The following is a 17,784-nucleotide window of genomic DNA, read 5'->3' as shown; positions in this document are numbered from 1 at the left end:
ATTTGTGTTTGTGTTGTCTCGTGTGTGTGTGTGTGTGTGTGTCTGTGTGTCTGTGTGTGCGTGTGTGCGCTGCGTGGTGCTGTCAGCTCAGAGAGAGCTCCTCGATCGTTCGTCGACTGCAGAGCTCGTTCTGGTTTCAGATGGTATCGTTTAATCGAGCCGTTCATCACTCGCTCCAGCTCCACTCCTCCCACTGCTGCACTCGCTTCCACACTTACACAGTGACGTCTGGATGCAGCTGGATCTCACTGTGGAGCTGAGTGGAGTGTGTGTGATTGGGGTGTGTGACATACATGACGTAAAGTGTCAACTCTTGTGTCTTTGTTGCCCCGTTTTCTACAAACCCCCTGCTCATGCTGGAGTCACTCGCTCACTCGCACTAGTGGTATTATTTTAGTCAGCATGAAGATTTTTATCTTCCTCAAGTAATTGATCGGCTCTGATATTAGCAAAAGTTAGCTTACGGCTTACTATTATTATTATTCTTACATGTTAGTTTTAATTTGGTACAAATCACAAGTTTGTCGTTCATCTTATAACTATCAGCTTGCAAAATTTCATGGCTCACCTACAGTACTGTGCAAAAGTCTCAGGCGCCCTTTTATCCTCTTAGTATAAATTTTGTTATACAGGCTATCCGAAAAGTCAGAAACAAATGAGCGTAAAAGTACATAATAACAAAGACAATTTTGTATTTATTATTTACAGCAGTATGCTTTACACGTTCACCCTTATGCTCTATGTATTTTCTCAGCTGTTGTGTCTTGTTTTTGCGGATTTTGTTCAACATATTCTCCTTGGTTCCTGATTTTTTCGGACACTCCGCAGATGTTTATTTCGTGACTTCTGCATTATTGAGTCAGTACAAAAACATTTTAGATTTCCAGCATTACTTTTCCAGTGAAAAAATGAAATGATACAGAAAATTGTGTGTATGTCACTCAAGAAAGCAGCATATTACATAAGAGACGACTTTCCAGACAAAAAAAAAACATAATGAAGGCTGCTGAGTTTTCCCGGGAAAAAAAGAAGCAAGTGCGACAGACTCCAGAAGAACTGAGATTCAAGATTCAAGATTTTTATTTGTCGCATACACAGTTATATACAGTGTATAACTTGCAGCGAAATGAAAACCTGGCCTTAGACTGTGCATTTAAATAAATAAATTAAAAATAAGAAGAAATAAGAAATATTTGTATAGGAATGTGCAAAAAATAGTAATGTATAAAATATACAGTTGTGTTACGTGTAGTAATAATACAAAGTGCAGTGTGTGGAGTGTTCACTGTTTGCTCTTTGTACTATTTTATTTATGTAGAAAATGTTGAAGTTCATTATTTTTGAAGACTTTGCTTTATAGCATTTCTTTGCGTGTGCCTAAGACTGTTGCTCCGTACCGTATGTATTTATTGTGCTGCATTCATAAAACTCGTAACTCAAAATTTACTACTCGGAAATTCGGGAAGGTCTCCACAACCCTGAGTTCAGCAAATCAACATGGCCGCTCACGGCATCAAGAATTAAAAAGCACAGCAGCACTTCTTTATTTTTAAATGAGTAATACTGTATATACTACAGAAGTGTTTGCTTTAGATCAGTCAGCATACAGACATGTTCACTTGGTAAATCTATAGCACTGACTGTAGTTTGCTGTTTAATGAGGTATATGTACAGTACTGTGCAAAAGTCTTAGGCACATGCAAAGAAATGCTGTAGAGCAAAGATGCCTTCAAAAACAATGAAACTAAATGTTTCTAAATTAAAAAAAAATACTGTAAAGAGCAGTAAATAGTAATAAGTGAAACAAAGTCAATATTTGGTGTGATGATGTTTCGCTTTAAAAAAAAACAGTAGTCTCAGGTGCAGTGTGTGCAGTTTTATAAGGAAATGAGCTGTAAGTGTTACTGAGCATCTTGCAGAAGCAGCCACAGTTCTTCTGGAGACTTTGACTGTCACACTTGCTTCTTATTTTTGCAGCAAAACCCAGCAGCCTTCATTATGTTTTTTTGTCTGAAAAGTGTCTCTTATGTAATCTGCTGCTTTCTGCTGTTTGTGCTGGAAAACTAATGTTTGGGAATCTAAAATGTTTTTGTACTGAATCAGTAATGTAGAAGTCATACAATAAAAATCAATAACAAAGTTTGTACTAAAAAATAGGGTGCTTAAGACTTTTGCACAGTACTGTACATCACGCATCACATTTAGGTGGCGAGCTTGTCGTTCACAAAAGACCAACATTTTTGTAGCTTGAACGCACAGGGATCAAAAAATGACATAATTCCGAGCTCCGATTTCCAAAGTATGTCGAACACATTGCATTGGATTCTAACTGTATTTACTTGTAGCATTTAACAGATCCAGTGAGTGTGCATGAGTTGTGACACAGTGTTTCTGAAAATATGATTCAGTGCGTGGTTGATGCTAAATGTAATTAGAATGTAATTTTATTTGTACAGTCTTGTCCTTATCATTTATAACGTACACATATGATGAGAATGTTGACAGGCATTTTTCCCTTTTAGGTCATTCATATAAAAGACGTAATGACTGTGTGCCAGCTAGCTAAATTGTTATCCTTAATCATTAGCTAGTTTACGCTTGACACTCATGTTTTATTGTTGCCTAGCAACACTTTTCTCACAGCTTTCTCACCATTTAAATGGAAAACACGTCAAGCATTTGCTTTCTCATTTTAAAAAAGCACAGCTCCCTTTTGAACGCACCATTTAATAACAATTACGAATGTAACTAGAGTGGCAGGGTTGTTGTCATGGCGACAAAATGATGCCGCGCCGCAAGCTCTTGACATCACCGCTTCTTGGCTTGCACGTATTTTGAACATTTTCCAAAATGGAGGGTAGATAAGGCTGGAGGTCCATGATGTTCACCGCGCCATGGATCATTTAAATCACGTAAACACTTTTGTTGTCAGCTACCTTGCTCTCACACACTCACACACTCACCAGTGTAACGCAGAGTGAAACACAGGTTCATAGAGATGACTGGGTTCAAGTGACTGAGCTGCAGTTTTTAAGGTGCATACTTGCATATGTGAGAGTGTGTGTGAGTGTGTGTCCTGTTTTCTGATGGCAGGTCAGGCTGAGCTCAGTCAGGCATGAAATCAGGCTGCAGGAGGATGCTGTCATCGCCAGAGAGAGACAGACAGACACAGAGAGAAAGACAGATACATAGAAACAGACAAAAAGGGTGAAACAAAGAAGCTGTGTCTCAAGTAGTTTAATATACTAACTGGTGTATTATTTTTCATTTAACAGCATGTCCTGAAGTGCTTTATTCTTCTTGTAAAACAGCAATTTGGCAAAGGTTACCATTTTTAATTTACTAAGAAACAACACATTGTGCTTTTTATCCATTTATAGTTACATTTAATTTTGTGGAACGTCCATGAGCATCTATGGACCGTCACTTCTGTTATTGCAGCGAGCTATAAACAGTCACCAGCCTCTTCTTTTTTTTCCCTCTAGATGTTAATAAGACAAAAAAAACACAGCTTGTCATGTTCCACATCTGTAAAGCGCAAAATCCTCTGTCCTGAAGAGGGACATAAAGCCTACTGAGCATTACAAAGCACTGACACTGGAGGCTCCTTCCATAAGTGTTTAAAAAATCATTGCCTTGCAGAAAGCATCGTCATATCAACAATTATATGTCTTTATTAAAAAAAAACAACACCACAATTTCATCAGTTTCTTTTATTAGGCTTAGATTACATGGAGTGTCTGCTGTAAAAGTCCTTGTGAATGAGCTGTTACTATAGAAACGGTAAAGTACTAGAAGGAGCACATGAATATAAACCTGTGATTTGACTCACAGCTGCTATTATTGTTAATCAACATCTTTTGACCAATCAGATCTGAGAATCCAGCAGCACTCTAGTGAGCACGCAAAGTGCACTTCTTCACCTCGTATATTCGAGGAAGGATCATGCAAAAAAAAAAAAGCTAAATCAGTACAATTTTAGCTAAGTAATAATCATTTTTAAAAATCAGTACAAAGTGCCCGAATTTCAGGTTTTGGCTGAATTTTCATTTTGTTGCATTACTCTTTTACTGTCCAGAATTTTTCTCATTGTTAACACATTAGACAGGTGTGTACACATAAACTGATCTAGAATACACTGTAGTGCGCTTAACACTGGCACGTAATAAAAGTGTAATATTTCTTTAGTAGTTTGTAAAAAGAAACACTGGGAGATACATTACTTTAAGTCGAATACTTAATTTTCAGTATTTAATAAGGAAAAAAAAAAAAAATATATCATAAAAATAATTTTCGATTGACAGAATCACACATTTAATGACATTCTGAAGAGTGAGTAAGTTATTTTGATTAATTTTTTTGTAAATATTATGCTATTATTTTGCTAGTCTAAAGCTAGTTGTCCTTCTTAATATGTATTTTATGGCTTTATGGCTGATATATATATATATATATATGGATTTTCTTTGTATCTGTATTACAGATACAGTATACAGTTATTATTAGAGACAAACTCTACATCTGGACCGGTTTGAACCAGTTCCATTGTAGTTAACAAAATGCTAAACCTTTTTATGACAGTGCAAAATATTTTATTATTTGGATGTTGTTTCAAATATGGATATTCTAATAGACAAATCACCAGCCTACTGAAAATTATTTTCTGCCTTGTAATGAGCCAGAAAATATCTATAAAATACACGAACACACAAATAGTGTGTTGACACTGTATAATTCATGCGTGTCTATGTACAACAGCATAAAATCTGCGATCTAAACTAACACTGAAAGACTCCGAATTAAAGAATAAAAGCCAGAGAAGGGAAGGAGAATTGCGTCACCTTTCCCATTGTTCATTTCTCACTGCTGATAAAAATCCGCACCTCATTTCAGCGCGCTCATTTTATTTGTTAGATTAAATCTGAAGCAGGAGCCGGACGGATATGGCTTTTGTTTCCGAGGTGAGCGTCAGAATGACCCCGTGCTTTCAGGAGGCTCTTTCTGCCCCGTGCTAATTCAGACGGCGTGTTCTTCACCCCGTGACGCACGGACTCAGCCGAGCCTGAAATCAGTCCATCATTTCATTCCTCATTATGTTCTTCATGCGTCGTTACGCCTCATCAAAAGTAGCAGACTCATCTTTTTACACCCGCCCTTTCTGAAAGGGGGGAATGGAGGGAGCGGGGAAGTGACCGCAGGAGAATTTGAATTGTAAAGAAGACAGAGAGCCACGGCCTTTCTGGACAGACAAAAATCCTCATTTCTGAAAAGTAGGAGAAGTGGAAAGAATGTGTGCAGTGAAGAAGGGAAAGACAGTAGCGTTTTTCTGCTAAACACTATTGGCATCCTCGTTCCACACAAAGAGTCTCTCGGGAATCTTTATGTTGCTTGTGTGCAGTTAACACACAGTGACAGGGTAGGAAATCATCCTGTAGGCAAAATGCTGCCTTTAGCTAGAAACTGAAACTCTGCTTGATGGCTGCAGTGCTTTCACACCTGCAATTTATTGAAAATGCAGCAAAAAAATGGGGTACGGGAGGACAATAGCTTGTCATTTTCTCCTTATTGGTGGTTTTACACGTTAATTTAGGACATAAACTGTCTGCTGTTATACAATAACACACATCAGGGTGTGAAGTGTATTATTTTTGCATAACACCACATTTTTTTTTCCCACAGTGTGGAAATGTTCAATGTACAATATTCAATTTATTAATGAAAGACATGTCTCATTTATTAATAATTTATGGTTAGATTTAATGTTGTGGAACATCTGTGAGACAAGGTTATCACTTAGGTTATAGCAACAATAAACAGTCATTCCATTACTCGATTACTCGCATTACTCTTCTCTCTCTCTCTCTCTCTCTCTCTCTCACTCTCTTTCTCTATCTTTCTCTCAAAAACCGCATGTTACCAAGAAACTGGAAACAGTAAACTCCACTGTCCTTTACAAAGCAGCATGGCTGTTATAATGTGCTGACATGTGAGACTCCTTCCATAAATCTTAAATAAATGTCTCCTAACAAAAAAAAAAGTCACCACATCAACAATTATATGTTTGTCTTTGTTAAACAACACATTTATTATTAGTCTTTGATTATGTGGCACATCTCTGTACAGGTCTCCATGTATGAGCTGTTACTATAGAAATAATAACAGATTACAAGAGCGCATTTATATAAGGCTTTTATAAATCATTCATGTTACAACTGGAACTACTGTGCGAGCCGTGCTGTTATACAAAAATAGTGCACACTTACTGACCAATCAGATTCGAAAATTCAAACGCTATAAGTATTCTTATGAACTGTATTCATTTTTTTTCTGTTCCTTGGCCCAGATATCCAGAATACATTCACACAAAACCCACTGGTGTAAATGCATCAGGATTTAATTCATATTGATTAAACACTGAGTATGTGAAGTGTGTGTGTGTGTGTCCCTGAGTTATTGAACTTGATAACATCTGCAAAATGTATGAATTTGCAGTATAGACCTCAAAGCACAAAATATAGGTCAGTCTGTCCGCAAATAGATTAATATTGCACTCTGGCCAGGAATAGAGAGTTTTTGTGCAAATTAATACAACAATAGAGCAGGTATTAATCCTGCACAAGCCAGTTTCCCCATTTAAAGAGTAAACAAGAACATTATTTTAAGAGTTATTTAATTTCAGGCATCTTATGTCTTTATGTTGCCTCAGTGACGTTGGTTTCTTATTAGATATTTGCTGTCTGATGCATTTAAACAGCCTTCGCAAAGGTTTCCATTTCCTTTACACACAGAAAAACAATCATTCAGTCCAATTCAGCTACTGTAATTATACCTTACAGTAAAAGCCTTCCTCACTGTTCTCTCTGCTGTGACCAAACATTAGAAACTCAGCAAAAAAAAGCAAGACAATGCAGAGGTATCCGGGGCCGTTTCTTGGTATAAGCAGTATAAGTGATCACTTAAGGCCCCAGGACCAGCAGGAGGCTCATGATTTGTAAAATACATACACAAAAAGCACACTTTACTATCATTTGGTGAAAAGGTTTATGTATCAGGCAGTCACAGGGGGCAAAGGAACTAATGTCAGAAGATCACAAAGAAGTGGTGATTGTGAAATGTTCTATCTGGGATGGCAAAGAGCAAAAAGGAGAAAAGCAGAAGAGGAGAAACAGACCCAAAACACTGGTAAGAAATGAATGCTAATTAATACGATTCAGTCCATTTGTCTGCTTTCTTGCTTCCACTCTCCCCTGTCAGTCACAGCGGTCTCCCCTGTCAATCACAGCGGCACAAGCCAATCGTGGGCGTCTATGAGCTCATGTATGCGGAAGAGAGCAGATAACGATTTCCTCTGAGTGTGTTACGCTGCCGTGTGATGCAGCATGAGCAGCAGTTTAAAAAGATGCTGCTGGCTGGCTTCACATGTTTCAGAGGAAACACAACGTTCACCTTCACCCTGTGAAGAGTAATAGGCACCGTGGGTGAGAGTTAGCTAATGGTGGGAATTACAAGCCCAAATCTGGAAGAAAAAGCCAAAAACAAAAAAAAAAACTGGAAGAAGTTAGTATGTGACTAGCTAGCTAGTCTCTAGATTAAGAAGTTAGGCTAAGTTACTACTAGCTATGACAAGAGTAGCCTGTTGGCTCATCAAAAATAGTGAAGTATTAACTCTGTTCATTCTTGCATATAAAATAATCTTATGGGTGGGGGGTTGTAAGGGGCAGGCTATGACAGCCCAGACGTGACATTTGAAACACAACAGTACAGTGTAAGAGACAGGAGCGGATGTAACGCTAAACGTAGTGCAAGCAGTACACACGGTGCAAAAAAGACATAGCAAGCTATAACCATTCTAAACTGCAGATAGTTTAATAGCTTATAGTTTATGCATAATTGTGTGGCAAGACATGATATTGCACATTTCAGTCCTGATTGTATTATGATAAACATAAATATATTGCACAATTAAGTGGTAACAATATCACTATATTAGAGATATATGAGTACATCTTGTCTACACTTTTTTATTTTGCAGTCATATTACATTTTAATCTGTGTTACACTTATCATATAAATACACACGCGTCTCAAATTATTCTGGGAGCATTTTTTTTCTGATTTTTGAGAACTCTTCATTGATATTGAGAACAATTAACACATGTAATGACCTCATTTAAATATTGTTTCCTCCCCTAGTTTGCCGATGACCACATTTACACAGTTCATCTGCAGCAGCAATCTAGCCACTCTATTGTAGATCCTAGAAAATCAGGAAATCACTGTAAAACAACTATAACTCTGCCTAAAGTCCACCTGGTCGTATTAAAGTATAAAAGAATTTTTTACTGTACATGCTACTGTGTGTGTTACAGAACGCCAGTGAAGAACTTCAAAATCAGCCGTTACTCAGTAGGACGCGAAGCTTCTCTCTCAATCTGCCTCATTTCACTCTGTCAGTATTCTGTGTTAATCTTTTTTCTGCATACGTCTTTTCACATCCTATTTTCTCCTTGTCAGGTACACAACAACCACACACACTCACACACACATACACATGCTTCAGGAAGCAGTGTCCTGCCCGAGTCCGTGTTGAGATGAAAGAGAATGTGACAGCAGTGTGTGTTTGTGACAGAGAGAGCATGCTGGGTTACATAAATGGAGGAAACATGAGGAATCTCTCGCTCCACCGGATTTCAGCCCAGACACATCACATGTACAGGCTACATGTCTGACACAAGCGCATGTAAACAACACAGAATTTTTTAAATCCTGAACATCTATGTGGAGCTAGAGAACGTTTTTCGAGAATAGATATGGAGAAGGAGAAGAAGAGTGTTAGAAAAAGAAGAAAGAGAACGAGATGGAGCGAGAGCAGCTGGTGTGTAGTGTGTGTATAAGAGGGAAAATGCATGGAGAAAAGAAGGGGGGCTCGAGGCTGCAGTCTCGGCTAATTACTACTCTGAAAATCATGATTATGCCTTTCAACTCGACTTGTCAGGAAAGAAAAGAAGGGGGAGTGTGTGTGTGTGTGTGTGTGTGTGTGTGTGTGTGTGTTGGAAGGGTGAGGTCTTGTCGATTCTCTCTGTTTTCGTGCACTCGATCCAGACCTCACCAAATTCCCAGTGCACCACATGGCACCATTTGACTTCAGTGTTTCACCTCATTTAATACATTACATTCTTTTGTGTGTGTGTGTGTGTGTGATGGTCCCTTACACCTGAGCTTCTGCATGATTCTGAAACAAAATCACTGCATGTGTAGCATAAGCTTACTTTTATTTTGCCTAACACACACACATACACTACATTTGTAATTCTACCTTTATGGGGTATTTCCACTAACTTGTGTGCTACTGAAGGGAAACTAATGCTTTGCCTAGATCTAGCCTCACTCTTAACCTCAGTAACTTCGAAACATCTTTTGTATCTTTTAGTTTTTTTGGGGGGTGGAGAGGGGGATGTTTAATAAAATTGCGGTTTTGGAAGAAAAAAAATCTTCATGAGGACCAGCCAAGATCGAAACTGTCACATAGTCCTATAATTATATGGACATTTGGACCTCATAGAGAAATAAAAACATGGCAAATACACACATTTGTCTTTCTGTCCTTGTGAGGGCCTTGCATTGACATTATGTTATGCTTCACCGAAATCTGACATTAACCTTAACATCAATAATAAAAAGGAAACATTTTGGTCTTTGGTCTTTAAGTTTTTTAAAAGCAGACATAACAAATGTCCTCACAATGCTGAAACTGCCAGATATTCCTATCCTTATGGAAACATTTCCTCCCCAGCAAGATATAAACACACACACACACACACTGTTAGCAGAATGCAAGATGTAATGTTCAGTGTCGTTGAGTATAAAATGAGCTCATACACAATTATCCTCATCTTCGTTTCTTCTTTTTCTTCTCATGATTATGGTATTTTCTATTCTTATTATTTTGTCCTTGTTGTACATGTGCTGTACATGATGTACAGATTATGAGAGTCAAGCTGTTGTGGCTAACCTGAGAACCCTTGAGCAGGCACTCATTTCAAAGATGGCTCCCAACTCTGATAAGGCAGAAAAATATAACTAACTCTATTCCATGTGTAGAAAATCGATATTGAGATGCATCAAGAATTTTTTTTTTTATAATCGAATCCTAACCTTCTAAGTGAAGATTTGCTCTAGTAACCAGACTTCAGACTGCTAGAACCTGTAGTTTTCAGAACTATATAAAATAGAAAATATCAAAATTTGACTATGTGAAGGGTTTTTGCAGGCCGTGACACAAATGTATCCGTCTCTCGAAGTCTTGCCAACCAAAATGCCTCCCAATGCAATGATGTCATAATATACATGGTCATGGACCAGAGAGATCATTTATTGTAATGTTATTCTGATATGAAAATGAGCACTATAAAAAAACCACACATTTTTTATTGTGCTCTCTGAATATAGAGATGATCTCTGAGGTTCCAGATGCTTTTTATCTGCGATCCAAGTACAAGAAACAAAGAAGACGTGTCGAGAGGAAAATGTTTGGAGATTTTTTTGCGATTAGCCACATTAACTCTGTTTGTGCACAGTGAATTATGCAGTCTATTCCACTATATAGGTTTTAGTTTTCAGTCATAATGTGTGGGTTCATGCTTGTGTATCTGTGAGATTGTGTGCACCCATGTGTGTGGTTGTGTATGTGTGTGTGGGTGTGTGACTACCATGATTGATCTGTGTGGTAGGGAGGTATGTAAGCCATGCGAAGTGCTCCTGGATCTCAGACTCAGCCAAGCGGAAAATGAAAAACCTCTGCATCCAAGCTCCATTAAAAAATCCTGGTGTGTGCATACACACACACACACACACACACACATATACATATACACACACACACATACATATACATATACATTAAAATCCATTATACCCACAGTGTCTATTACTCTTTAAAGGGCCAGTAGTGTGTGTGTGTGTGTGTGTGTGTGTGTGAGTGTGTGTGTCTCTGTTTGTCTGTCTGTCTGTCTGTCTGCCTTAATGCATGGCCAAGTGTACATTTGTACACTTACGAAGAGTGAATGATCGGTCTCTAATAAGGTTCAGGCACATTTGCTGAGAAATCGATTTATTATACTAATCATAAGTCGTGGGTTAAATCATCGTAACATCATCCTATCGCATCGTCAAGGCTTCAGCGATTGATGATTCCCTAGAGGGAGGTTGTGGGTGACTTCTGAGGCCTCTTAAGCCAAAAATGATCATTTATAAAACTTAACGCAAAGTAATCCATCACTCAACGTATGTTTGGTTTCTGGAATCGTACTTCAGCTAGAAGGATAATGTACAGGTAGCTAACAAGTTAGGGAAGTTTATTTGCATAAATTGTACTAATTTGGCTAACCGGGTTCAAACTAAACCTTCAAGCTAACCTGCACTTCAAACAAAAATTTTTCTCTATCATATTTCAGCTCTGTCACAACGTCAACAGCACACACAGTTTTACACCTGACAATCTAATAACCTATCAACTCCCCATGTCTATAGGGGGGCGCCTGTGGTAGCCAATCAAATTGCTATGGGGCAGGTGTTGCTCTAGGCCCCCCACCAGACACAACACTGAACTGATTGCATCTGCATTGCTAATGTTTAACTCTGAGCACAACTCTGAACCAGAACAAGCCTGCGGGCAGAAATGACTGATTGGTTAAGCAGGACACCTTCAGTTAATATGATTTATTTTGTGCCCCTTGAAGTTGCGGCAGCATGTTTTTTTGCATTATTCTGGCATCAGAAGCATGAAGTTCATCACCAGCAGAGATTCCTCAGACCCGAGTTCCTTAAGCCCCTTATTAGATCACCCACTGAGTTTCAATTTCTTGGATTTAGTTTGTATTTTGTCCCAGTTTTGTTGCTGAGTCTCCGGCATCTCTTTCGATGTTCTCTTTGATCTCTGATTGGTTCAGTGGAGATAGAGGCCCTCTCTGATTGGTCTTTTTTTTTTTTTTTAATTTTGCACAGGTCCGGCGGCTCAGGGCAGCCCCCTGCTGGCTGCGTTACCTGTACAGACTCGCCCATTGCAGACGCCTCTGGAGCTCAAGAACTTTCTGCCCTTCAGACTCAACGGCTCCAATCCACTCAGCCTCTTTCCCAACTTCAATACGGTGAGTCTAAAATTTCACATTAAAAAGCATGTATGAAATAGGGCTGCCAATTTATTTTAAAATTACATTTGAAATTTAAGGACTTATTATTAAATATTTTGTTTCTATTTCACCCCGCATAACCACCAGGTGTGGTGTGAATCACCTGGATATCTTTCAACAAAGTTACGAGGTGACGTATGAGGCAGCATTTGCAATAAATACTGCTGTCATACAGCCATCTTTCCCTTTCTTCTTCTTCTCACCTCATATACGTGTCAAATCAAATGTACACCATATAGAGCTTTCTGCTTGTGACTACATCTAGAGCTACAGGTAACCTGTCCTCCAAAGTTAGGGATAGCCTTCTTTCTTGTATTCTCATCTCTTCCGCCTCAGTGAGTGTATTTTTTGTATTAATTCCTAGTGCCTTTATTGTGTAGAACACTATGTAACTCCGCATTGTCTATGAACTGGTTAGTTTTTCCTCTCTGCTTGGTAAGTGGTATTTACCTCCAATTTTCCCCACCAGTTGGTTTCTTCCTCTGCATTGTCTCTCCAAGTATTCCACATCTCCCATCTAGCTGAGTAATAGGCCTGTGGCTATGTGCTGCTAACATGGTTGAGTGGTTTTCCCTTGCTATACTACCCGCTGTTATTGCTGAGTCTGCTAACGTCGTTTTTTCCACATCTCTTGCCATCTAGCCGAGTAGAAGGCCTGTAGCTATGTGTTGCTACCATGGTGGAGTGGTTTTCCCTTGTGTAATTTTTGTGTCACTTTCAAAAATGGAGAAATTCACAAAGAGAAATCTCAAAATGTAATGCTTTGAATTTTTTTTTTTTTTTTTACCCACAGTAATGTTCCTTTGTTGCTGTTATCTTGGCTAGAATTTGCATCCTATGTAAATGTTCACCCCAGCATACAGTAGTTAGGCTATATATAAAACATTAAAAAAACCTGAATTTCAGGTACATCAGCCATAAAAAGTCTCAAGGGGAGCAGTCTTCAAAGTCATAGCAATGTATATCAAACATGGACAGACAGCAGATAGATGGACGCTTTCAGGAATAGATGCTAAATGCCCCAGCATTCATTTAGCATCAGTAACCACTTTATGCTGGTCAAAGGGGGTTGATGGATCCAGCGCATATCCTGGAAACATTGGGCATAAAACAGTCATGCACTCTCATTCTCACCTGCATTTATCACGTCCAGATTAGATTACTGTAATGCTTTACTATCTGGATGCTCATCTAGATGCATAAATAAGCTTCAGATAGTTCAGAACGCAGCAGCGAGGGTCCTGACTAGGACTAGGAAGTATGAGCATATCACGCCAGTCTTATCTACATTACACTGGCTCCCAGTAAGATTCCGCATCGATTTTAAAATATTACTCCTAACCTATAAAGCATTAAACGGTCTCGCTCCGCAGTATTTAAGCGATATGTTAGTACCTTACGTTCCGCCGCGCCTACTTCGCTCTAAGGATGCAGGCTGTCTATCAGTACCACGCGTTGCCAAAACCACGGCAGGGGGCAGAGCTTTCTCTTACCAAGCCCCAAAATTATGGAATAGCCTCCCAGTTAATGTACGTGAAGCAGACACGGTCTCAGTGTTTAAGTCGAGGTTGAAGACTTATTTATTTAACCTAGCATTTAGCGACTAGTGTTTTTATCAAAGGAGTAGATCTGGGGGACTCGTGGATGTTGAGTTTTATCTCCACACGGTGACTGTGAGTGTACCTAACCACTTTCCTTCTCCTTCTGCCGAGCTACACTCCTGAGCTGCCGGTGATCCAGACCTCCCCCCCTTCACTCTGGACCTGTCCACCGGCAATGCTTCATACTGCCACGAAAACGCTTCAGCTGTTTTCCATGGACTACACCAACACACATTGTGCTCACACACACGCACACTACAGTGTAAACCCATATGAGGATGGGTTCTCTGTTGAGCCTGGTTCCTCTCAAGGTTTCTTCCTATCACCATCTCAGGGAGTTTTTCCTTGCCACCGTCGCCCTGCTTGCTCATCAGAGACGGCACACACACACACTTCACTTTACTTTTGTTTGTGTAAAGCTGCTTTGAGACAATGACCTTTGTAAAAAGCGCTATACAAATAAAAATGAATTGAATTGAATTGAACCTAGGAGCAAATCTAGCCTTTAATATAGACAGTAACCCAAGGTCAGGACTGAACCAGGGCCACACTTTTTTTTGAAAATGAATGTAATAAGTACATTTACATTTGAGTTCCCAGTGAGTTCTCACAGAGGTTCTTCAGTTCTTTGCTCTTTGTTCATTATTGTCTCATTACTATGAATGTAATGTGTGTTCACTGCTGCTGCTCTATAAAACATAAACAGTTTCTCAAATATACTGAGAGCCATGGTCCTTTTCCAGTCAGACCCTGTGTGTGTGTGTGTGTGTGTGTGTGTGTGTGTGTCTTCCCCCGGAATGATAAATGCACCTGTCTTGGTTACAAAGTAGCTGTCAGAGACGTGCCTCTCTCCTCTGTACTCGACTCCTCGCCTTCTCCACCTTATTTTCTCCTCCTCTTTCCATTTCCTCTCCTTTCTCTTTGGTCTTCTCCAGTTTTTCCTTCCTCTTATTTTGAGACCTTGGAATTGTATGTTTTTAATCTAGCAATTCTGTGATTTTAAGAACTTAGGCCATAAACTCAAAGTGTTTAATAACATTTTTTACTATTGTTTAGTACACTCTCATCTCTTCTTGCTACTTTGTAAAGAATCTCTCTGGCTCTGCACTGAGTAACACACACTCACACTCTCACACACACCAAGATGTCCACTGCACACATTCTTGAGTTCCTAAAACAAACAGTGGTCCAGGAGGTTTCCAGTTCCCATCGGTGGCTGCACAGCCAATGCTGGGCCGTGTGTGTGTGTTCCCACAGCGGGTGTTACTAGGAGAAAGTGCTCGTCCCCCTGGGTTTAAGATTACACTGTACACTTTTGTGCCACTTTTGTGTGCTGAAAGCAAACAAGCTGAGGCCATGCTGGTGCTGGAGAAAGCCTCACACAGAAAGACGGGAAATACAGAAACAGCAGGCTGAATATGTTCTTGGACATTACACCAATCAGTAGACAGAGTTGTTCTTGGATTTGTTGTATTTTTCCTGAACTCTCTTTTTCTCTGTGTCTCAGATGGACCCTGTCCAGAAGGCTGTTATTAACCACACCTTTGGAGTTCCTCAGAAGAAGAAGCAGGTTATCTCCTGCAACATCTGCCACCTTCGGTTCAACTCCACGGTCAGTACTCATGACTTGATTTGTGTGTGACAAATACACCTTTTATAGCTTTGATTGTTGGGCTCAGGAGCACATCTTATTCCAGGATTGCTGTCTGTGGAAAAAAAATATTTTACTTCCAGTAGACACTCTACATTAGTGTATAGGACAGAATGTTAAAAGTGTTATTCAAGATTAATAAAATGCTGTTTTAAAGTGACTCGTTAAAACTTCACTCCTAATGATTGCTGGCTAAATGAGCGCAAGAGGGCGAGTTAATACAGAAAACACTCGGATGTATACAAATTGTCAAATAACTGATCAATCAGGATATCATTTATCATTAACCTTCACCTTGTTTTCCTTTCATTTTTAAAATATTTTTACTTTTTATTGAATTTTTTCTTCTTTTTTTTATTTTTATACTTTATCTTATTTTTATTTATTTATGTGACACACTTTGAAACTACACGGCTAATGTAGCTAAAAAATAATGGACATCTATGTCTTTCAAATTCATTTCTGTAAAAAAAAAACTTCTCATGCTTTTTTGATGCGTAATTGCACCGTTTTTGGTGTGAACAAACCTTTTGTGAATCTAAGCATAGAAAACAACGCGGTTGATGTACCTGAATGGCACGTCACAGATTAGAAACATGTTTTCCGACACTTTTAGACTTATCGATAGCTAATTGAACGTGAACCCGTCTTCTTTTATGTATTTTATGTAAGGAATAACACGATAGGCCGTGCCGATTTACAAAAGTATTACACACCGGGATGGTGTGATATACCCTCAATGTTTCCATGTAACAGCACAGTCCGAAGTGTGTCGTTCTGCTCATACTACAGCGATTTTTGCCAACAATTACAATGTTTTACTTATTAATGTACAACACATCTCACTTTTAAATGGTTTATAGTTACATTTAATGTTGAAGAAAGTCCATGAGGCAAGTTAGCTCCTGTTATCACTCATGTTATAGCAACAATAAACAATCCATCATTCTGTCATTCTGTTCTTCTCTTTTTCTGTCAGCCTATCTCAAAAAAAGGCAGAAAACACCAGAAATAGTAAACTCCTCTGCCCTGAAGACTTTTTCACAATTTTACAAAGCACCATGACTGTTGCAAAACGCTGACACCTGAGACTCCTTCCATAAATGTTAAATAAATGTGTCCTCACAAAAACCTCACCAGATCAACAATTATACTTTGTACTGTGTTAAACAACGCGTGCATGCATTTAGACCTGCATTTTTATGTGAAAATACAAGGACATCTGACGTTTTTTGTTTTTTTCAAAAGATTCAATATGCATACCACGAAGTGCCAGATCTAATACCTTTCAAATAATTTTAATAGTAATACAAATTAGAAAGAGATCCCAACTGTTTGAGCAGCAGCAGGTCAACAGTGAAAATGTCAGCAGTGTGGAAACATTTCACGCTTTCTATGAGGAACATTAGACAAATGATTTGTAATCACTGTTCATGCCATGAGACCTCTCCACTTCTCCAGCAAAACAGCAGAGGAAAAAAAGAAAGTCCCCAAGCATGCCGATGCCATCTGTAGCCACAGCTTGTAAAAAAAAAAAAACGAAATAATTCACCAAAAAAATAACAGCATTTGTTGCTTTGGATGACCAAGTTCTCTGTTGGATAAAACATATTGAGACTACTGAGTGCTGTTTTTCAGATCACTCAGAATAATAAAAAAAGTTTCCGTTTTGGCTAGGAATTTTTTTATTTTGGTGCGTCATTAGAAAATCCAGCTCTGGACATAATTCCGATACTCAGGCTAGAGTAAACGGGGTCATACGTTTTTTTTTCCCAAAGTGCTGCAGGACTTTGTCTTGCTCCATTAATGTCAAATGGGTGGAAACCTGTTGAGCAGAGCTTGATAGGGTTTGTGGTTTTGTTCTCGACTGGCACTTAGAGCCTTTCTGAAGCTAATCCACGCAGTGTGTTCTGCAGGGGACTGAAAAATCATTTAAACGCTCATTAACTCCCTGCAGAGCTCTCTCACACATTCTCTCTCTCTCTCTCTCTCCTCCTCCTCCTCCTTTCTCTGTGTTGCTCTTTTTCTGGAATTCCTCCATTTTGTCGTGTTCTCTGCAGAGTTGATTTATTAGCTTGTGGAACATGTCGTGCAAATGATTTCAGTCTATTTTATCTCTGATTTGCATTTATATGGCAAGAGGGAAAAAAAAACTCCGACCTCTCTTTCTGTGTGTGTGTGTGTATGTGTGTGTGTGTGTGTGTGTGTGTGTGTGTGTCCTGTTAGCATTCCCCCATGCCTTTACTGGCATTGCCTTTTACGATAACAATTCATTTTAATGTTTTTTTTTAAATCCTTCGCTTCTCTCTGCATGCTTCTTCAGACTCCTGGCGTTATGGGATTT

General features: G+C 39.0%; 1 protein-coding gene across 5 annotated transcripts in view; it reads left to right on the top strand.

Annotated features, from left to right (window-relative positions):
* znf385c (zinc finger protein 385C) overlaps positions 1-17,784 on the top strand; it is a 94,403-nt gene that overhangs the window by 57,110 nt on the left and 19,509 nt on the right. For all 5 annotated transcript variants that reach the window (XM_026917250.3, XM_026917249.3, XM_026917251.3 and 2 more), the window contains 2 exons: positions 12,004-12,146; positions 15,297-15,401. In XM_026917250.3, coding sequence (XP_026773051.1) covers positions 12,004-12,146; positions 15,297-15,401 — 248 coding nt within the window. The remainder of the gene's footprint in view (positions 1-12,003; positions 12,147-15,296; positions 15,402-17,784) is intronic.

Source organism: Pangasianodon hypophthalmus, chromosome 13 (genome assembly GCF_027358585.1).
Source record: "Pangasianodon hypophthalmus isolate fPanHyp1 chromosome 13, fPanHyp1.pri, whole genome shotgun sequence".
In the NCBI taxonomy this organism is placed as follows: Eukaryota; Metazoa; Chordata; class Actinopteri; order Siluriformes; family Pangasiidae; genus Pangasianodon; species Pangasianodon hypophthalmus.
This window is presented reverse-complemented; position numbering and strand designations above follow the sequence as displayed.